Below are 23,961 nucleotides of genomic sequence, written 5' to 3'. Positions count from 1 at the left end.
AACCAGGCACCCTAGGGGGCACTTTTAAAAATAAAAAAAAAATACATTAAAATACCTCCCAGGTGCATAGCTCCCTTACCTTGGGTGCTGAGCCCCTCAAATCCCCCCAAAAAACCCCACTCCCCACAACTCTACACCATTACCATAGCACTTATGGGTGAAGGGGGGCACCTAGATGTGGGTGCAGTGGGTTTTGGGAGGGGGGTTGGAGGGCTCCCATTTATCAGCACAAGTGGAACAGGTAGGGGGGGGGGGTGGGCCTGGGTCCACCTGTCTGAAGTGCACTGCACCCACTAGCGCTGGTGTTTGCTTTTGATCATCTGGGCCTAAGTGCCTAAACCGTGCAACACAACGAAACCAAAGCTTGTAATAGACTCTGCATAACTCTTCCTCTCTACGATTCCCCAATGTGTCTATAACACATGAACCTTATTCAACCACAATAACTCTTTGTATTTGTTTCTCTACTGGAGATGGCGTCCACCTCTACGGTACAATGTAAGCCACATTGAGCCTGCAAATAGGTGGGAAAATGTGGGATACAAATGTAACAAATAAATAACTGTTCCAGGGACCTACTACTACTTAACATTTCTAGAGCGCTACTAGGGTTACGCAGCGCTGTACAATTTAACAAAGAGAGACAGTCCCTGCTCAGAGAGCTTACAATCTGCATACTGCTGTCATAGAGCTGGGTATTTTAAAATGCCGAGATGAGGATACAGGAGACGACCTTGATACAGCAAGTTTGTGAAACGTAGATCTATGTCGGTTGATTTATGTCTCAAGCATGAAAAATACTGCCTATAAAGCTAAGTGCATTAGTGCATATTAAATTGTAATTGAAAAACACTGATGTTTAATGGGTTAAAAAATTGAAAAATTCTGAAAGATTAGTATGAAGAAAATTTAAATGAAAGGATTTATGAGGATTGCGGTGTGCCCCTTTGAAACTGCATGGCTCAGCTATAGCCAATATGGAAGCACATACGTTGATCTGATGATCCTATAAGGAAGATAAAGCCTTTTTCAGTCTTGTTTAAGAAATATTACGTTGAATATTGGAGTGAAGCTGAGTACTTAGAAGTTGTCTGGATTATATGCTCCCTTCACCATAATTATAGCTTTACCTGTTTATGCCATATGGTACACTGATAGAGCTGGATATGACATTTCAGGCTGGCATAGAGGCTGGCAAAAAAATGTTTTTAAAGTTCTTTTTTTTTTTTTGGTGGGAGGGGGTTAGTGACCACTGGGGGAGTCAGGGGAGGTCATCCCCGATTCCCTCCGGTGGTCATCTGGGCAGTTTGGGCACTTTTTTGGGACTTGGACCTAAAAAAAAAAAGGGTCCAAAAAAAGTGGACCAAATTCTCACTAGGGCCGCCCTTCTTTTTTCCATTATCGGCCGAGGGCGCACGCCCCTGTCCCGCCTTCGCTACCCTTCCAACACACCTCCGGGAACTTTGTTCCCTGCGATGGACTACAGTTGGAGGCGCCCAAAATTGGCTTTCGATTATACCGATTTGGGCGCCCGTGAGAGAAGGGCGGCCATCTCCCGATTTTGAAAATAAGCTGGTAGGTATTTCTCTGTCCGTGGAGGGCTCACAATCTAATTTTGTACCTGAGGCAATGGAGGGTTAAGTGACTTGCCTAAGATCATAAATGGATCCCCACCCACAAATCAACATTCAATATGTACTCATCTACCATGCATCTTGTACACTAACTGCAGAAATATCAACTTGCTTCTGAGGCTCTGCTTCTGTCAGAGCTATTGAAATCTCACTCTCACTGTGGGCCTGTGTTCCCATTGGAGCTGCTGGGCTCCCACTCTCATTGTGGGCCTGCGTTTACTTTAGATCTGTTGGGCTCCCACTTTTACAGCAGTCTACACATTTATTGGTACTGCTGAGCCCCTGTTTTTACAGTGTTCTCCACATTTAAGTGGAGGAGTGGCCTAGTGGCAGTGGAGGAGTGGCCTAGTGGTTAGGGTGGTGGACTTTGGTCCTGGGGAACTGAGGAACTGAGTTCGATTCCCGGCACAGGCAGCTCCTTGTGACTCTGGGCAAGTCACTTAACCCTCCATTGCCCGCTGCATTGAGCCTGCCATGAGTGGGAAAGCGCGGGATACAAATGTAACAAAAATAAAAATTTATTAGAGCTGCTGAGCTTCAACCTTTATTGTAGCCTGCTTTTGGGGAAGGCTTTCCTCAACTATCATCTTTCACAACATAATTTCAAACCAGGCAGACGGTTGGTGATACCTGAAAGCACCTCCCACAATAGGCAGCTTGCTTCTGAGACTGCTTCTGTCAGAGCTGTTGAAATCTCACTCTCACTGTGGGCCTGTGTTCCCATCGGAGCTGCTGGGCTCCCACTCTCACTGTGGGCCTGCATTTACTTTAGATCTGTTGGGCTCCCACTTTTACAGCAGTCTACACATTTATTGGTACTGCTGAGCCCCCGTTCTTACAGTGTTCAACACTTTTATTAGAGCTGCTGAGCTCCAACCTTTATTGTAGCCTGCTCTTGGGTGAAGGCTTTCCTCAACCATCATCTTTCACAACATAATTTCAAACCAGGCAGACGGTTGGTGATACCAGAAAGCACCTCCCACAATAGGCACCTTGCTTCTGAGGCTCTGCTTCTACCAGAGCTGTTGAAATCTCTCTCTCACTGTGGGCCTGGGCTCCCACTGTCATTGTGGGCTTGCAGTTATAGTGTATAGTTCTTATTCCTATTGTGTAAGATGTGTACATATTAATCTATCCCTGAATATGTATCTTTGCTTTGACTTCTATTTAGTTGCAAGTGCATTATTTCACTCGAAGTGACACCTGTTATGTCCTGCTGAAACCATATTTAACTAACTCATATTTATTGTCTGCTATTCATTGTATACCACTTCCTTTACATAGTTCCTTATACAGCAAACTGCTGTTCCACTCTAATAATTGGTGACAACCACGAGACGTATCTGAATAACTATTCCTAATTCACCTTCACCTATTATCAAGGACTGATAACTAATAACTTTACTCATTGAAAACAATTTCAAGGACCCATCTCTGGGCACCTTCACTGTCGACTTCCAATCAATCCAACATTACAGGGATATAACATTTAAGATGAATACCACTCAACTTTACTTCTCTTATCTACTCACCCTAATTCGCTACATGCTTACCACCCCCCTAACGGAAACTAACAGCATTCCTACAATCTACATATCTTATCAACCTCCCAAGCACAAAGCATTTCGCCATAATAATAACAACCACCAAAATAATGGAATTAATACCTCATTTGAACAACATCGAAATAAAGGAAAAAATGGGCATAATAAATCTTCACTTCTAGTTAACAGCCAACTAAGAAAAATCAACATATCCCCCAATCTAACTGATCCCTTTCAAATAATCCAAATAGGATATACAAATGCCAGATCAGCTGTGAACAAGGCTACAATACTAACAGATTGGATTACCGACGACAACCTTGATTTGCTAATTATCAATGAAACCTGGATTCAGAGAGGCATATTTTCAAAGCACTTAGCCTTCCAAAGTTCCATAGAAACCTATGGAACTTTGGAAGGCTAAGTGCTTTGAAAATATGCCTCATAGTCACAATGACCCAGTTTTACTAGATCTCTGCCCTCCAGACTACAAAATTACTCACTGGCCAAGAAATGGAAAGAGAGGAGGAGGAGGCATTGCATTAATTTACAAATCCCATCTTACAGTAACAACCATAGCTGAATCCATGACACCACAACTCGAAATTGCCTCAATTAGTATTAATCATTCTACCTTGCTTGGCAATCTAAACATCATTTTGTTTTATAGATCACCAGGAAACTGGAAAGAATGCCAGCCACATCTCATGGACTTTGTCTCAAATGCTTGTATGTCTAATTCTAATCTTCTTATATTAGGAGATATAAACTTGCATCTAGAAGACCTCAATGCAAAGAATACACAAGAATGTAAGGATTTTCTCAAACTATGGGAATTCAACTGGATTAATACTCAACACATATCAAAGGACACACGCTCGACCTCTTCACATACAAATTTTCCTCTGATCAAACCTTTACAATAACAGATATAAAATGGACAGAAGTACCATGGTCAGACCACTTTAAACTACATATATCCATGCAATGGCGGACAAAAAATCTGGTCCAGAAACAAGAAAGAAAATCTTTCACCTCAAGAGGCCAAATTGATCCAGTACTATTTTGGCAACAGTTTTACGTGAACGAATAGACAGTTCAAGCAGATTCCAATCAATACCTTTTAAATTGGGACAATAGATGCAAGTACATACTTGATGCAGTAGCACCATTACAAACAAAAACATCTCGAAGACATAACTCACTTCCTTGGTTTAACGACGAACTGAAAAAACTAAAAACTCAAGCAAGGAGGCTCGAACGTGCATGGAATAAAATGAAAGATGAACAAACATTCACTGCATGGAAACGTTAAGAAAATACAAATATATTATCAGACAGACTAAAAGGTCATATTACAAATCCAAAATTGGACCAGATTATAAAGATTTACACAAGTTATTCTAATCTGTTCATAACCTCCTAGATACTACACCGGTCACCTCAACTAATTCAGATACCCCATCAGCAAATGATCTAGCCATGTACTTCAATGAAAATATCATTAAACTAAGATCCACCTTACCAGCTAATTCCTCTAACTACGAAATATTCATTGATTGCCTGGACTCAACCACTGATGAATATCCAGTAGACCGTATATGGACAAATTTCAATTCTCTAATGGAGGACACAGTCACCCAAGCAATCAATAGATTCACCAAATCCCATTGCAAACTAGACACATGCCCCAGTCACTTAATAAAATCTGCCCCTCAACGCTTCCTAACAGACCTCACACCCTACCTAAACCACATGCTCCAACATGGATTCTTTCCTATGGATAAGGGTAATATACTACTTACACCAATTCCCAAAGATCAGAAGAAAAAATTAAATGATATAACCAATTATCGCCCAGTTGCATCCATCCCTCTTGTAGTTAAGTTAATGGAAAGCCTAGTAACTAAACAACTTACTGATTACTTAAGCAAATTCTCAGTATTACATGCATCCCAGTCTGGATTCTTTGCTAATCATAGTACTGAAACAGTTCTTATAACACTCCTGACTAAATTCAAACAAATTATTGCAACTGACAATAATGTTCTCCTCCTCCAGTTCGATATGTCCAGCGCATTCGACATGGTTAACCAGGGTGTTCTTTTAAACATCCTAGAATACTTTGGAATTGGCGGAAATGTATTGAATTGGTTTCACAGCTTCCTAACGGTAAAAACATATCAGGTGATATCTAAGTTGATCATATCATCACCATGGAGACCTGGATGTGGAGTGCCTCAGAGATCGCCGCTTTCACCGATTCTCTTTAACTTAATGATGCTACCATTGGCCAGATCACTATCCAATCAAGGCCTAAACCCATATATTTACACTGATGACATTGCAATATATATTTCGTTTAAGAACAACTTATCAGAAATTGCAGACAAAATTAATAACAGCTTCCAAATAATGAACTCATGGGCGGATGCATTCCAGTTTAAGCTTAATGCAGAAAAGACACAATGTCTTATCCTTTCATCGCAGTATAACAAGACCAATTACACCAATATAAATACACCAAGCCACACTCTTCCTGTTGCGGATACCCTGAAACTCCTGGATGTTACTATTGACCGAAATCTTACCCTTGATTGCCATGTGAAAAATGTTACAAAGAAAATGTTTTATGCAATGTGGAAGCTTAAAAGAGTGAAACCTTTTTTCCCAAGGGAGATATTCCACAAGCTGGTGCAATCATTGGTACTGAGCCATCTGGATTACTGCAATTCCATTTACGCAGGATGCAAAGTGCAAACCATTAAGAAACTCCAGACGGCCCAGAACACCGCAGCCAGACTCATATTCGGATAGATGAAATATGAAAGCGCCAAACCTCTTAGAGAGAAATTACATTGGCTCCCATTAAAAGATCGAATTGCATTCAAAATCTGCACCTTAACTCATAAAATCATTCATGGAGAGGGCCCCATCATATATGTCAGACCTAATTGGCTTACCAACACGAAATACCAAAAGTTCATCACGTACTTTCCTAAACCTCCACTACCCCAATTGCAGAGGTCTTAAATACAAATCAATACATGCATCTAGCTTCACCTACCTCTGCACACAATTATGGAATAAACTACAGAATACTATAAAAACTACGCACGACTTGACAACCTTCCGGAAGTTACTGAAGACGTACCTGTTCAAAGAGACTTACAAAAAGAATCCTCCTTAATGACTTGTTTCCTAATCTATACCGGAACCAACCAATATTGATCCCTTCTGATTTGATTATTTTATCATATTATCATTATTGAACATTACATTTTTTCCTACTCTCACTTGTATGTTATGTATTATCATTTTATTTACCGTACCTACCTGTTGTTCTTGTACATTAATTGTAACAATAAGCTGAACCTCTTACTCTATTAATGGTGATGCAATTGCTATAAAATGTAAGCCACATTGAGCCTGCAAATAGGTGGAAAATGTGGGATACAAATGCAGCAAATAAATAAATAAACTTTGCAAGAACTATTAGAATTAAAAAAAAAAAACCAAAAACTCTTAACTGTTTGGGTTCAAAGGAATCATATTTCTCTGAGGACAAGTAGGCCATAATTCTCACAGTTGGGTAATGTGATCCCTTGTTGCCCAGTCCTGAGCATTCAACAAGCTTCAAAAGAGCTTTATGGAGCGCGAGGCATGCTCCACTGCGCATGCACAAGTGCCTTTTCGCCCGCCACAAGAGTACACTTACCACAGTTGTTTATCTACCATGATGAAGGGTGGTTGACGTTATCCCACTCTTCAAGACACCTGGTCTGAAGAGCTTCTGAGTGCCTTTCAATATTTTTTTCAGTGATATTTTTCGTGTTCCCTCTTCCCTTATTGCTTTTAGTATTTTTTTCCCCACTTCTAGGTTTCCCTTATTTTTCCCATGTCACTGGGCTGTTTTTAGGCCTTGGCTTCAGCCATGTTCTCTCGTAGATTTTTCCCTGGTGCCTTGCACCTTTTTTGGCACCATAGCGTCATTTGATCTGGCTGTGGGTTTTCCCTTCCCTGTCCACGAAAGTTCCTAGTAGCTTTAAGCGCTGTGCCCAGTGCCATCAGGCCATCTCTGGTAAGGGCATCCATTATTTGGTGTTTTCTGTGTTTAGGGCCCGACCATACCCCTGCTAACTGTGTCCTTTGTATGAAGAAACGGGCCCAGTTAGCCAGAGAGGCTATTTTGGAGCCATGTCTGATATGTCGGCATTGACATCTAGTACTGCACCTGGCATTGAGTGCATTGGTTCATATGACTGCAAGGCCTTGACACTGGGAGCAGTGATGCATCGAGTTGGTCTCCATCTGCCTTGATGCTGACTGCTGTGCAGGCCCCCCCCCCCCCCCCCCCGGACCGTCCAGCGTCAGACCCGACCCCCAAGGTGACTTGAGGATTCAATGTATTCCTAATTGGCACCGAGGAGCCTCAATAATGGCCTTCGAGTGAAGGCTAAAAGCATCAACATTGATCACATAAGTACATAAGTTTTGCTGTACTGGGAAAGACCAAAGGTCCATCAAGCCCAGCATCCTGTTTCCAACAGTGGCCAATCCAGGTCACAAATACCTGGCAAGATCCCAAAAAAGTACAAAACGTTTTATACTGCTTATCCCAGAAATAGTGGATTTTCCCCAAGTCCATTTAATAATGGTGTATGGACTTTTCCTTTAGGGTGTCGTCGTCGATGATACGCTGAAACCTTCTGCTCAGTGTGCTGCTGCGGCTAGGAAAGCGAATAGAATGTTGGGTGTTATTAAGAAGGGTATGGAGTCCAGGTGTGCGGATGTTATAATGCCGTTGTATCGCTCCATGGTGCGACCGCACCTGGAGTATTGTGTTCAGTACTGGTCTCCGTATCTCAAAAAAGATATAGTAGAATTGGAAAAGGTACAGCGAAGGGCGACGAAAATGATAGTGGGGATGGGACGACTTTCCTATGAAGAGAGGCTGAGAAGGCTAGGGCTTTTCAGCTTGGAGAAGAGACGGCTGAGGGGAGATATGATAGAAGTGTATAAAATAATGAGTGGAATGGATCGGGTGGATGTGAAGCGACTGTTCACGCTATCCAAAAATACTAGGACTAGAGGGCATGAGTTGAAGCTACAGTGTGGTAAATTTAAAACGAATCGGAGAAAATTTTTCTTCACCCAACGTGTAATTAGACTCTGGAATTCATTGCCGGAGAACGTGGTACGGGCGGTTAGCTTGACGGAGTTTAAAAAGGGGTTAGATAGATTCCTAAAGGACAAGTCCATAGACCGCTATTAAATGGACTGGAAAAATTCCTCATTTTTAGGTACAACTTGTCTGGAATGTTTTTACGTTTGGGGAGCGTGCCAGGTGCCCTTGACCTGGATTGGCCACTGTCGGTGACAGGATGCTGGGCTAGATGGACCTTTGGTCTTTCCCAGTATGGCACTACTTATGTACTTATGTACTTATGTACTAAGCTGTCCAAACCTTTTTTTAAACTCCGCTAAGCTAACTGCCTTTACCACATTCTCTGGCAACGAATCCCAGAGTTTAATTACACGTTGAATGAAGAAACATTTTCTCCTATTCATTTTAAATGTACTACATTGTAGCTTCATCGTATGCCCCCTAGTCCTAGTATTTTTGGAAAGCGTAAACAGACGCTTCACATCTACCCGTTCAACTCCACTCATTATTTTATAGACCTCTTATCATATCTCCCCTCAGCCGCCTTTTCTCCAAGCTGAAGAGCCCTAGCCGCTTTAGCCTTTCCTCATAGGGAAGTCGTCCCATCCCCTTTATGATTTTCATCGCCATTCTCTGTGCCTTTTCTAATTCCACAATATCTTTTTTGAGATGTGGCGGCCAGAATTGAACACAATATTCGAGGCATGGTCGCACCATGGAGCGATACAAAGGCATTATAATATCCTCATTTTTGTTCTCCATTCCTTTCTTAATAATATCTAACATTCTATTTGCTTTCTTAGCCACAGCAGCACACTGAGCAGAAGGTTTCAATGTGGAAGAGTGGCCTAGTGGTTAGAGCACCAGTCTTGCAATCCAGAGGTGGCCGGTTCAAATCCCACTGCTGCTCCTTGTGATCTTGGGCAAGTCACTTAACCCTCCATTGCCTCAGGTACAAACTTAGATTGTGAGCCCTCCTGGGACAGAGAAATAGCCAGAGTACCTGAATGTAACTCACCTTGAGATACTACTGAAAAATGTGTTATCAAAATCAAATGTATCATCAACAACGACACCTAGATCCCTTTCTTGTTCTGTGACTCCTAACGTGGAACCTTGCATTATGTAACTATAATTTGGGTTCGTCTTTCCCACATGCATCACTTTGCACTTGCTCACATTAAAAGTCATCTGTCATTTAGATGCCCTGTCTCCCAGTCTCATAAGGTCCTCTTGTAATTTTTCACAATCCTCCTGCGATTTAATGACTTTGAATAACTTTGTGTCATCAGCAAATTTAATTACCTCACTAATTACTCCCATCTCTAGGTCACTTTTGTTAAAAAGCAGCAGTCCCAGCACAGACAACTGGGGAACCCCACTAACTACCCTTCTCCATTGAGAATACTAACCATTTAACCCTACTCTGTGTTTTCTATCTTTTAACCAGTTTTTAATCCACAATAGAACTGTACCTCCTATCCCATGACTAAATCCAGATACACAGTATCAACCGGCTCAACTTTATCCACATGTTTGTTCACCCCTTCACAGAACTGTAGTAGATTGGTGAGGCAAGATTTTCCTTCTCTAAATCCATGTTGACTTTGTCTCATTAATCTATGCTTTGAATATGCTCTTTAATTTTGTTCTTTATATTAGTCTCTACCATTTTGCCCGGCACTGACGTCAGACTCACCAGTCTATAATTTCTCAGATCTCTTCTGGAACCTTTTTTAAAAATCGGTGTTACAGTGGCCACCCTTCAATCTTCCGGTACCATGCTCGATTTTATGGATAAATTGCATATTACTAACAATAGCTCCGCAAGTTCATTTTTCAGTTCTACACTACCCATCCGGTCCAGGAGATTTGCTACTGTTCAATTTGTAGAACTGCCCCATTACATCCTCCAGGTTTATAGAGAATTCATTCCGTTTCTCCGATTCATCAGCTTTGAATACCACTTCTGGCACTGGTATCTCACCCAAATCTTCCTCGGTGAGGACCGAAGCAAAGAATTCATTTAATCTCTCCGCTATGGCTTTGTCTTCCCTGATCGCCCCTTTTACTCCTCGGATATCTAGCATTCCAACCGATTCTTTTGCTGGCTTCCTCCTTTTAATATACCTAAAAAAAATTTTACTATGTCTTTTTGCCTCCAACGCAATCTTTTTTTTTTTTTTTTTTCGAACTCCCTCTTAGCCTTCCTTATCAGCGCTTTGCATTTGACTTGGACATTCCTTATGCTGTTTCTTTTTATTTTCAGTCAGTTCCTTCTTCCATTTTCTGAAGGATTTTCTTTTAGCTCTAATAGCTTCCTTCACCTCACTTTTTAATCATGCCCGGCTGTCTTTTGGTCTTCCTTCCTCCTTTTTTAATATGTGGAATATATTTGGCCTGGGCTTCCAGAATGGTGTTTTTGAACAGCATCCACACCTGATGTAAATTTTTGACCCTCGCAGCTGCTACTCTTAAGTTTGTTTGTTTTTTCACTGTTCTTCTCATTTTATCATAGTCTCCTTTTTTAAAGTTAGCGCTAACATATTGGATTTCCTATGTATACTCCAAAGTTGATATCAAATCCGATCATATTATGATCACTGTTATCAAGCGGCCCCAGCACCATTACCTCCAGCACCAGATCATGCGCGCCACTAAGGACTAGGTCTAGACTTTTTCCTTCTCTCGTCGGCTCCTGTACCATCTGCTCCATAAAGCAATCCTTGATTTAGTCAAGGAATTTTACTTCCCTAGCGTGCCCTGATGTTACATTTATCCTGTCAATATCGGGGTAATTGAAATTACCCATTATTATTGTGTTGCCCAGTTTGTTTGCGTCCCTAATTTCCTTTAATATTTCTGCATCCGTCTGTTCATCCTGGCTATGCGGACGGTAGTATACTCCTATCACTATCTTTTTTCCCTTTACACATGGAATTTCAATCCATAGTGATTCCAAGATGTGTTTTGTTTCCTGCAGAATTTTCAATCTATTTGATTCAAGGCTCTCCTTAATATACAATGCTACCCCTCCACCAATTCGATCCACCCTGTCACTATGATATAATTTGTACCCTGGTATGACAGTGTCCCACTGGTTATCCTCCTTCCACCAGGTCTCTGAGATGCCTATTATATCTAAATTTTCATTTAGTGCAATATATTCTAACTTTTCCATCTTATTTCTTAGGCTTCTGGCATTCGCATATAGACATTTCAAGCTGTTTTTTTGTTCCTATTTACATCATGCTCAGTACTTGACAGTATTAATTTGAAATCATTTGTTTGAGTTTTATTTTTATTTAAGGACACCTTATCTAGTATGGTCTCTTTTGCAACCTCACTATCAGGATACCCCATCTTTCCCATTTTAGTGATATCTTTGAAAGATACCTTATCCTGAACCATGCGCTTTTGAGCAATTGTCAGCCTTATCCCAGTTTCTAGTTTCGACAGACTGTGCCAGGAGCTCCGGGATATTGAAGGATTCAACACCTGAGAAGCGCCTGTGCTGGAAGGACCGCTTCCCCTCCATTTAGGAAGTGCCATGGCATTGGTCTCCCAGCAGCCCGGACCCACCTCCCGTCTTGACCCCAGCAGTTCTGCAGCTTTTGTCTGAGCCGGCGGCCCTCGATGAATGCATCCGGACCTTGCTCCACGAGCTGCTGGATGGCCTATTACAGCAGTGTGCATCAGCATCGGGTGCTTGCGCCTACCATGTCTCCTGTTGCGGCACGCTTGGCCCTCAGCCTGCCATGTGGCCAACCAAGCGAGCACTACTCGATGTCGATGGAGGAAGCTTCACCGGAATCAAAGTGGGAGCTGATTCCTGAGTACCCTTCTCAAGAACATGGCTCCTCTTAAGTAGTGGCAGGCTCAGTCTCAGCCCTCCCACGAGGAGGTTTGGTCCAACACTGCTGAAGAGCTCTCATGGGAGTCCGAGGAGAATCCATGGTACTTTTCAGAGGAAATGTACATTCACTAATTGCCTGAAGATTGCATTTCTTTCACTAATACCCAGGCTGGGCTGACTCTGGAGGGTCATGTCAAGGCTCACGATGTCCAAGCCATGGCTGCGTCAGTAGACCATTTGCAGTCGGCCTCCACTGAAGAAATTTGCAAGGCTTCCACATTGTTTTCAGTCCACACATTCACATCTCATTACTGCCTTGAGTAGGATACCCAACATGACAGTTGGTTCGGGCAGACAGTATTGCAGAATCTGTTTGGGGTCAGTAATCGAACTCCACCCCCCCCCCCCCCCCCAGGCCCATTTTATTCTATTCCAGGTTCTGTCCTCAGAGAATACCTGCTATATAGGTAAGTATCTTTGCTTTATTTACTTAAGCATAAATTTACAGTCGTGTCAAGAAACAAATTCTGCACCAAAAGCATCCTGGTGCATTAAAAGATTGTCATCTTCCAGTAACAGTAATCTTAGACAAATCCGGGAAAACCCAGGTTTTATGATCACTGAAACCTGTTTTTCATAATTCCTGAAAAACATTTTTAGAAACCAGTATTGGTGCTCGTCAAGGTTAAAGGATACCAGCAGCATACACAAAAGCCTTCATCAAAGAAATCGTCTAGAATCTAAGTAAAATTTAAACTGTCCAGGCAGAGTTCACCATCACCTCCTCCTCCTGCCAACTGCTTAACTGAAAGTCCTCAGCTGGTATCCCCAAGGTTTTGATAACACACCTCCTCTGCACCTGTTTGGGAAAGATACCAGATTTGGATAATTTTAAGTATCTTAAATTTGGTTTTTCTGCTTGAATTATTCAACATTTCCAATCTAAGCTGCATAGAGGTACTATCTCACATAAAAGTAGAATTAATAGTGTGAGCCCTTCCCACGCCACTTGGCTGTGCTCTGCTCTACCCAGTCCTGGGACACAACTCCACGCCAGGTTCTCTAGGTAACTCTGGATACTTGGCAGCTCAAACAAGTCAGAAAATTTCCCTTATTTTATTGAGAATAGTCTCTTCCCTGGGCTATATGCCTCCCCGGGCTTTGTACATAGCCCCAGCACGCTTATAGTTTCAACTTAGCAATGGAAAAGAAAAACAAAAACAAACTGTTTTCCAACGGGTACTAACGGAGCCCTCAACTCTGCAGTCCAAGTCCTTTCCGTCCCGAATTCGTCAAGTCCACTAACCCTTGGGCAAAAGTACCAACACTACCCAACAAAAAGGTTCCCAAAGTTCATTCAGCAAAAAGGTTCTGCTTCCCTCCCAATTTGTCATCCATACCCTCCCCTCAGAGATCAACCTGAGGAAAGGGGACCCCCTCCCTTTCATATCAGCCAATAACTCCTGGTATCCTCCCCAAGGGTCACACTTGAGCCCAGGACCAGGTGGTAGCTGCCTTTCCAAGGAACCTGCTCAGATACTTCCATGGGTTTTTCTCCCAATGTATTGCATTAAATTGTTCATCAAGATTGCTAGCAGACCCTTAGGTTGCCCCCCTTTTTTACCTGGGCTAAAGCAGAAATATCCATGGGCTCTACCCCTATCCCTCCACCAACCTCTTTGGTCTCTGGAATCGCCTCTCCTGGCAACCGCTCCATAGGTTCTATTTGTCCTCCCTGCCTCTCCAGCTGCCTCCAATTTTTATCATGAGCTTGCTCAAAAGCTTCCTGTTCCTCTCTCCTGGGAACCTGGGAGTTGTAGTCTGGTTCACCTTCTCTAAGGGAGTCTAGTGGCCTCCTCTGGGAATCTGGGGCATTGTAGTGCTGGTTAGCCTTTCTAGAGGATTCAGGTGATCCTCCCAGGAGATGCTGGGATTTGTAGTCCCTCCATAATTCCCACCCATGCCTGCCTCTCCAGCACCCTGGTCTGGAGTTTCTGTTCCTAGAGCTACCTGGCCCTTCACCTGTGTCACAATAGTTTCTTTTGGTTCTTTTTACTAAGCTGTGTTAGGCGCTAATGTATTCCTAACAGAACAACAAAAAAGCCTAATACAGGACACGTTAATGCATTCTGTGTTAATTTTGGGATGTACGCGTGCTAAATATTTTTTGTATTTTTCTTTCTTTTGAGGGGTTGTGTTGGGGTGGAGAGTAGGCGTTTTTCCGCTAACCAGTTAGCTCATATATATTGCCGCACACTAATTGGTTATCACATGGATAATGCAGGACTCCTTACCTCCTACAAAATAGGAAGTGGTAAATGCTCCTGTGGTAAAATTTTATAAAATGACCGTGCATTAACGGCAACATTAGTGCACAACCATTAATGAAATGAATAGAAAATTGGGGGTTGTATGGCCACAGTAAAAATGGCATTAGCACATGGAAAAGAGCTTAGTAAAAGAACCTCTAAGATAGACGAGCCAAATTCTTACTATGTCACTCTTGAACATCAGAAAGCTTCTGGACTGTTTGAAAAGTTGAAAGGGAGGAATTAATTAATTTACACATAGAACTTGTAAATAAAGACTCAAAGGTGGTAACTGAGATCCAAATTTTTATTTATTTATTTATTGCATTTGTATCCCATCCCACATTTTCCCACCTATTTGCAGGCTCAATGTGGCTTACATAGTTTGTTAACAAAAACACTTAGTATTGTACAGAGATTAAGTAAAGGAAGAAGGAAGGAAGGTGTTATTCGGATGGGATGGAAGGTGGACTTTAATAATTGGGAATATTGGTGAGGTAATGTTGTGAGGCTATGGGTCCATAATGACAAAATCTGGCTTGACCACACTGATCCCAAGAGAGCTAATGCCAGGGCCAATAATTGAAGGACATCTGAAGCTGCCAGAGAATCCACACTCAAAAACTGGTCATTGCTTAACTCGGTGTTTCCCAAGTTGGTCCTGGAGTACCCCTTTGCCAGTCAGGTTTTCAGGATATCGACGATGAATATGAATGAAAGAGATTTGCATAAAATAAAGTCAGTATATGCAAATGAATGTCTTGCATATTAATTTTGTATATCATGAAAACCTGACTGGCAACTGGGTACTCCAAGACCGACTTGGGAAACATTGGCCTAACTTCAAGAACCCTTGACATCCCATCTGCACTTTGGACTGGTCAACCTCCAGTGCAGCCTCCTGGGAGAAACCATCCCAAATTCACATCAGTTGAGTCAGCCATAACAAGCTTCAAATTTCCCAAGCCAGTCAAACTGAGAACCTTTACACCAGACCTCTATGGTAGTTTATAGTCTTCAGAGCTTGATTGAGACAGAGTCCAACCGGAGAACTCTTACTGGCAACAGACACACCCAAAAAGACCATCATGGGAGCTGACACAGCATACCAAGTGACAGAAACTTGCTGCACTCTGTTCAAAGAAGCTAGGGGAGTCTTTATTTCTGCTTCTCCATCATGAGAGACCAGTAGAAAACAAAACTACACCCCAGAGCAGCACTAGTCTCTGTGTTGGTAGGTTGAGAAAGGAACATGGGAGAAAAAACATAATTTTAGGAGGTTTTTCAGACCAATGAGTGGCTACTTAGTGCTGTTCTGCGATCTCAAGGTGTTGTCTCACTTTACTCAATTATAAACTGGTGGAAGGCTTTCTTCACATAACATAGTAGATGATGGCAGAAAAAGACCTGCATGGTCCATCTAGTCTACCCAAGAAGATAAACTCCTATGTGCTACTTTTTGTGTATACCTTACCTTGATTTGTATCTGCTATTTTCAGGGCACAGACCGTAGAAGTCTGCCCAGCACTAGCCCTGCCTCCCCCCACCGGCTCTGCCACCCAGTCTTGGCTAAGCTTCTGAGGATCCATTCCTTATGAACAGGATTCCTTTATGTTTATCCCACGCATGTGTGAATTCTGTTACTGTTTTCATCTCCACCACCTCCCGTGGGAGGGTATTCCAAGTATCCACCACTCTGTCTGTGAAAAAATAGTTCCTGACATTTTTCTTGAGTTTGCCCCCCTTCAATCTCATTTCATGTCCTACATTTTACATTTGTTGTTTTCCATTGACTTGTGAGTGCATTAATACTTGAAACATCAGTAAAATGTTTGTGTTCAAAGAACTTATAGTAATTGCATTTATATTTCCCTAATGTACAGGAAAGACCGTAAAATGGCTCTGATTCAGTTGGGTTCTGTGGAAGAAGCAATTCTGGCTCTAATAGACCTCCATAACACCGAGCTAGGAGAGAGCCAGCACCTCAGAGTTTCCTTTTCAAAATCTACAATCTGACTTGCTCCATGAGCTTTCCTTTCAAGACTGGACTATGGTATCAGTAAAACCTTCAGAGACTGTAACAACAAAGATCAACTCTGCCTCCTCAAAAGAAAGGAAAGCTTAGCCTGCATTAGATTTTTAAACAGTTTCATAATAAAGAATGAAGGGATATGGTTTCTGAATCAAAGAATGAACCAGTATGTGGTCAAAGCTTTGACTATCCATCCATAGTTTCTTTTGTGGAGTTCACTTTAACAAAATGTCTTGGCAATCAAATTTCCAATGCTGGATTTTTAATTTTTTTTGTAAAGGCATCCTTTATCTTGCTATTCCAAATCAACCTTACACAACATTTTTTCTGCCAGAATCTTGAAATGTTTATAGAATTCCATAAGCACTTTCTGTTTATCTAGTTTTGAACACATCTCTGCAGATGAGATATCAGATTTGACTTGCAGCAGCAGACACTATTGTCTTAATCGAAGAGAAGTGAAGAAACTACATATGACAAACTTACTTGCACATGTCTGTGTAGTTGTGCACTATCTCCTCCAATTATTGATACTAGGTATGGTTTTTTAAAATTTCACAGTGTAAAACAGTGACCTGAACATGAAATGAAATTTTGGAAAACTTGAAGGAAAGCAAATTATCAGCTGACTAATAAGTATTTGGTTGGTGGGCAGGCTTTTTTAATTTGAAAATATTTTTTTCAGTAATTAGCTATTTTGTAAAAGTTAAATCAGGGATGATTGCTCCAAGTTGGGCTTGTTTGCCGTTCGTTTTTTTTCCTTTTTTTTTTTTAATGTAACACTGCCATCAGGGGTTTGTAGTCATCTGTTACTGACAAGCAAGACTCCATAACCCAGAATGTGCCAAGTGTCTGCAGAATTAATTGGTGACTTTGAAATCGGAGTTTTTGGGAATCAAATCATACTCTGAAAATATATTTTCTTAGATTGAAAACCAATATCATTGTAAGGTAAGGGTAATCATTGTAATGTGGAAAATTATGTAATTAAAATGAATAATCATGGTAGTAAGGATTGCAGAATATCCTCTTTGCTCCCATTTCTCCTCCCCTCCCCCCAAAATAGGGAAGAATTGTTGTGTAATGTGATTTTGGAAAACAAACATTTGAAAGGGAAAGAAATAAATTTAAATACAAATTTAAATATATTTTTTCTGATAAAGAGGTTTATCCTCTTAAGGAAACTATTCAGGTCTATCATTTGGTTTGACAGATTTTTAAAAAGTTATTTTTGGTATCATGTTAAACCCTAATGGGTTATTTGTACCACTGTAATCGCTAAAATCGCTTAAATCAGAATTAGTATGTATTGACGTAAATAATACTTAAATCAGAATTAGTATGTATTGACTTAATTTCTTATGTGCCTTATGTATTTATAATGAAACAGGCTAGTATTCTAATATGTCTTGGTGACTGTTATGGGCTTGTTCAAGGTTTTCCCCCTCCCCCCCATCCATTTGGTTTTTAGTTTCTAAATATTTTTGTTTCCAGTATGAAGTGTAATCCAGTTTTAGGTTTGTTTAGTGCATTGGTGCAGAAATAGGGAGGAAATTGTTATAACGCCAAACCCACCTGGTAGGGAGTTACATCAAACCAACCCCCCCCCCCCCCCCCGTTTACTAAGCCACGCAGCAGTGCCGACAAAGCCTGCCATTAGTGTGGCTTAGTAATCAGGGGCAAGTCAGTCTTACAGGACATTTGCCCAGTTCTGGGTTTTTAAATATATATTTTTTCAAAATATTCTAGTGCTTCTTATCTTGTAGAATGCTTTGGAAGAATGTTAGTAAACTTGGCCTGGAATATTATCTGATGGTAATGTTGTGAGTTTAACATCTAGGACTCTTTAGACTTTTATCTGGTAATAGTCCTCTTTACACTTCTAATTACAGGAGTATTTTAAAAATAACTCCCTTAGAGTGGTTTCCTGATTTGAAACATCTCAGGTTCAATAGTGTGGCATGTTCTATATTTTTTTTAAACACCATTTAGTGCCCTGTTTACTAAGCCGCGTTATAGGCGTGTTAGTGACTTTAACACGCGCTAATCATGTACACGCCTACAGTATCCCTATAGGCACCTACAGGGTTAGCAATGCATGCTAATTGTAGGCGCGTTAAAAATGCTAACGTGCGTTAGTAAACAGGGTCCTTAATTTTTCTTGCTTATTTTAACTTCAGCAATGTATGTTTGCTTTTGTTCGGTCAAATATTCAACAATTTTTCTTGAATGTAGACTTTTATTTTGATGGTTGCAATTGTTTTCATTGTGCCCTGAAAATTGAGCCGTCAAATCCCAAAAGCATATTAGGAATTGTGATAGTTATTTATATTAAAACTGTATTTTGTTATAGAAGAAGAAAAGATGTAAAAGTTTTTTTGCAGAATCTTTGTAATTTACAGTAGATAACTTGGGTTTTATTTAACCAGATCTTTGTGTTCTCTTTCTGTTGTGGTTGTTTTTAGTTTCACAACAATATTATGGTAGTCTATACAGCATAGAAAAAAAACAATAACAGATCAGGATGTTAAAGAGAGAGTACCACAACAAATGTTTTCTTCTGTTTTGCAAACTTTCATTTAACATTTGTATAACATCTAAAGGAGACATGGTCTGTCTTCGTTTCTTCTAGTTTGATCTGTTTTTTATCATCTCTTAAAATTGTTTAACTGTATTTCAGAAATCTTTCCTCTTGTTCCTTGCAGCATCTTTAGTAATGAACTCCCTTTTAGGCTGTAGGGTATTCCTGCCAATCAAATGTATCTTGATGTCATAGCAAAGATATATATGCTAATTTTCATCCTAATGTATCATTCAGAGCAAAAAAGCACCAGACTCACTGAGGTAAAATAGTCTAGTCCCAGTTTATAAATTCATTGATAAGATGGAGTGAGCTGGCACCAGTGACAAAATTATTTTGGAGACAGCTTTACTTTGGTTTCTGAGCAAGCAATTCTTGTCATCTACAATCATAATTTCTATTTGTCTGTATCAATATTATGAGACATAAAGGGCCTCTTCTTGTGTCAGAAATTGATATTTGTCATGACCCTGTACAAGTGAATCCCAGTAGTTAAAGTATAGTCATGAGTTTCTGAAAGTCTAGGGCCAGTGGAAATTGATGACCCCCCCACCCTTCCCCATTCAATTGCTTCTAAATATTTTTTTTTTAAATGATACTTTGAGACCTAAAGGATTTTTATTTATAGTTGGTTGTGCATCCCTTTCTTGAAAGGTTAAGAACGTCTGCATTTCTAGGACTCTGTTGGGCAATTAAAGCAATATTGTACCGAAACACAGAATTCTTGCCATTTTGGAAAGAATTACACCATTATGAATGATAATGGAGATCAAGTTACAAAAAATGTTTGGTAGTCTCTAAAAATAGTGTATGCCAAAATCCGTTAGTGTTCATATGCCTGAAGGTGGAACTTGAAAGCTTACATACATTCTGTTGGCCTAATATGTAAAGAATCCATACTTTTTCCTGAACCTGCTTGCCTCCTCTCACATTCTGTTCCTACTTTTCTTGTAATAATTTATCTTTGAAGTTAACAGTGGGAGAGTAAAACTTGGTTTTGATGTTTATGATTTGAGCTTAATGAAGTAAAATGTAGAGAGATACAGGTTTTGTTTACCAGATACCAAGAGCAGTCTATGTGCATTTTCAGCTAAAAGATTTTTTGAAATTTTGGAAGCTCAAATTATGTCCTGTGAATTCTGGTATAGAGGGGGGAGTACTATATGAGTTTGTGAGGAGGAAGGAAAGCAAATGGTATAGTATCAATATTGGTTGTGTCTCTTCTGTCTTTTCTAGAGTAAGCGCCATTTTACCTTGATAGTACTGGAGTCCTGTATTGGCATAGAGTATTGGAATGGTTTCATGAAGATGAAAAAAAAATCTAGGCGGTTTAAATGGCTTTGCGTGGTTTTGGTTTTTTCTTGCATTAGTTATAGCATTGTATATTTTAATATTTTCTGTTGATCTGTAGTGTGACTTATCCCTGTTAAATTATGTTTGTATTCATTCTGTGGGCATGGTTACGGTTGGAGGACTCTGCATTGAAATGGCAGCTGCAAGAATGTGTGAATTTCTCTTTGAAAACTAAATACATTTATAAGGTTTGTTGAAATCTGTCATGATTTTTGCTGGATGCAACTGCTTTATTCTCTGTTCATACTGTTCCTCTAGAGGGGAGTTGGCTTTGTTTTGCCTTTCCCATATATCTTCTGCTAGAGCTTGATTTCAGAATTTCAGTATATAAGGGTGGCTTGGCAAATGGACAGCATAAAGGGGCTGTGTCCCTTCTTATATGAAATGCCTTTTTAGCTCTTGTCTATTCATAGTAGATGAGCATCATCTGTCAAATTAGGTGGTAAAGTTACAAGCCAGGGTTGTCCAACCCATTCAGGTTTTCTGCAGTGAGTATGAATGAGATCTATTTGCGTGCACTGCCTCCATTGTATACAGATAGATCTCATACAGTGGGGGAAATAAGTATTTGATCCCTTGCTGATTTTGTAAGTTTGCCCACTGACAAAGACATGAGCAGCCCATAATTGAAGGGTAGGTTATTGGTAACAGTGAGAGATAGCACATCACAAATTAAATCCGGAAAATCACATTGTGGAAAGTATATGAATTTATTTGCATTCTGCAGAGGGAAATAAGTATTTAATCCCTCTGGCAAACAAGACCTAATACTTGGTGGCAAAACCCTTGTTGGCAAGCACAGCGGTCAGACGTCTTCTGTAGTTGATGATGAGGTTTGCACACATGTCAGGAGGAATTTTGGTCCACTCCTCTTTGCAGATCATCTCTAAATCATTAAGAGTTCTGGGCTGTCGCTTGGCAACTCGCATCTTCAGCTCCCTCCATAAGTTTTCAATGGGATTAAGGTCTGGTGACTGGCTAGGCCACTCCATGACCCTAATGTGCTTCTTCCTGAGCCACTCCTTTGTTGCCTTGGCTGTATGTTTTGGGTCATTGTCGTGCTGGAAGACCCAGCCACGACCCATTTTTAAGGCCCTGGCGGAGGGAAGGAGGTTGTCACTCAGAATTGTACGGTACATGGCCCCATCCATTCTCCCATTGATGCGGTGAAGTAGTCCTGTGCCCTTAGCAGAGAAACACCCCCAAAACATAACATTTCCACCTCCATGCTTGACAGTGGGGACGGTGTTCTTTGGGTCATAGGCAGCATTTCTCTTCCTCCAAACACGGCGAGTTGAGTTCATGCCAAAGAGCTCAATTTTTGTCTCATCTGACCACAGCACCTTCTCCCAATCACTCTCGGCATCATCCAGGTGTTAACTGGCAAACTTCAGACGGGCCGTCACATGTGCCTTCCGGAGCAGGGGGACCTTGCGGGCACTGCAGGATTGCAATCCGTTATGTCGTAATGTGTTACCAATGGTTTTCGTGGTGACAGTGGTCCCAGCTGCCTTGAGATCATTGACAAGTTCCCCCCTTGTAGTTGTAGGCTGATTTCTAACCTTCCTCATGATCAAGGATACCCCACGAGGTGAGATTTTGCGTGGAGCCCCAGATCTTTGTCGATTGACAGTCATTTTGTACTTCTTCCATTTTCTTACTATGGCACCAACAGTTGTCTCCTTCTCGCCCAGCGTCTTACTGATGGTTTTGTAGCCCATTCCAGCCTTGTGCAGGTGTATGATCTTGTCCCTGACATCCTTAGACAGCTCCTTGCTCTTGGCCATTTTGTAGAGGTTAGAGTCTGACTGATTCACTGAGTCTGTGGACAGGTGTCTTTCATACAGGTGACCATTGCCGACAGCTGTCTGTCATGCAGGTAACGAGTTGATTTGGAGCATCTACCTGGTCTGTAGGGGCCAGATCTCTTACTGGTTGGTGGGGGATCAAATACTTATTTCCCTCTGCAGAATGCAAATAAATTCATATACTTTCCACAATGTGATTTTCCGGATTTAATTTGTGATGTGCTATCTCTCACTGTTACCAATAACCTACCCTTCAATTATGGGCTGCTCATGTCTTTGTCAGTGGGCAAACTTACAAAATCAGCAAGGGATCAAATACTTATTTCCCCCACTGTACATACTCTTGGGGAAATCCTAAAAACTCAACCTGGCAAGGGCCAAGGTTGGACAGCCCTGGATAAGCACTGACACTGAACTACTTACACTTACAGGTGGTCTGAGCAGAGTTGCAGAGCAGTTATGACATTTACTTCATCACCTACACTGTGGAAAAATTATATTTTTTATTTTAAAGAGCCAACAATGTGGCAGTTTCACACTACCATTAAAATATATATTTTCTCATAAAAGATTTGGTTTACATTTTTGAGCAGTTATTTTCTTGTTAAGGGAGCTGGTAGTCTCCTGATGATTCTAGATAAGGTAGAATTAGTGGAAGTATTGATGGCTGGAGTGGAGCTAATGGTTTCAAAAGGAAACTTTTTTTTAAGTAAAGCAAGGAATGGAAGTCTGTATGCACTGTCCTGCTCCAGGCAAGGCTCTGATTGTACTGTTTTGGGGTTTTGTTTTTTCAAGATTGCATTAAAAAAAGACTGGAACTGCACTTTATGCAATTTTTTAAATTTGCCTTTAACTATGTCTTGATTTGTTGTCAACAAAATTGAACTGACAGATTTAAAATCTTCTAGTACTGTGTTGACTCCAAGCAAAACACCAACAGAAAGTTCAGCTCTGATATTCAATTTTTATTGGTTATTGCATTTGTCATGTAAACTGTTCTCAATCTTCTTTTCCCCCAGATCATATTCTAAGACCTTTTAACAATTTTGAGCTAAGAAGAAAACATGATAATTTCAAAACTGTTTTATTTCAGGGTTTTAAAGAATTAAAAAAAAAAAAGACCAAAATGGGACCAAAGATTGTGCCTTTGGTAGTCTTAACTCTAATTTTATTCCTATTTCAGTCTTAAGTAGAATCAATATTCTTCTATGTAAATGTGGTGCATGTTGTTTTTTCAGGTTATGTTGTCCCATTTGGATGTTCATACTCTGGATTATGTTTGATGTGAGATTACAGTTCTCTCTTTGCCTTTACCATTACAATATTCTAATGACAACATAATATACGGATTTTTCATGCATTCTTTATTCGCTGGTCTATTATCTTTTAGATCAGTTCACTGGTTTCATAGTTAAGGTATATACAAGTCTATCCTATAAGCAAAGAATATCTCGACAAACTGAAGGCTACATTTTCTAAAGTGTATTAATGCACAATAACACATACATGCAGTTGAATGTGTATAGCCTTATTCTCCGAGGACAAGCAGGCTGCTTGTTCTCACTGATGGGTGACGTCCATGGCAGCCCCAAGACTGGAATCTTCCTAGCAACAAACGCATGCTAGAGCCTTCGATTGCGCAAGGGCACCCGCACCGTGCATGTGTGGCCATTAGCT

At 40.8% G+C, this 23,961-nt stretch overlaps 1 protein-coding gene across 2 annotated transcripts in view; it reads left to right on the top strand.

Annotated features, from left to right (window-relative positions):
- Window positions 1-18,145, top strand: part of LOC115463176 (polypyrimidine tract-binding protein 3-like) — a 224,109-nt gene extending 205,964 nt beyond the window's left edge. For both annotated transcript variants that reach the window (XM_030193442.1, XM_030193441.1), the window contains exon 14: window positions 16,394-18,145. In XM_030193442.1, coding sequence (XP_030049302.1) covers window positions 16,394-16,526 — 133 coding nt within the window. In that variant the 3' untranslated portion in view covers window positions 16,527-18,145. The remainder of the gene's footprint in view (window positions 1-16,393) is intronic.
- The last annotated feature ends 5,816 nt before the right edge of the window (window positions 18,146-23,961 follow it).

The sequence above is a fragment of the Microcaecilia unicolor genome, chromosome 2, assembly GCF_901765095.1.
Source record: "Microcaecilia unicolor chromosome 2, aMicUni1.1, whole genome shotgun sequence".
In the NCBI taxonomy this organism is placed as follows: domain Eukaryota; kingdom Metazoa; phylum Chordata; class Amphibia; order Gymnophiona; family Siphonopidae; genus Microcaecilia; species Microcaecilia unicolor.
This window is presented reverse-complemented; position numbering and strand designations above follow the sequence as displayed.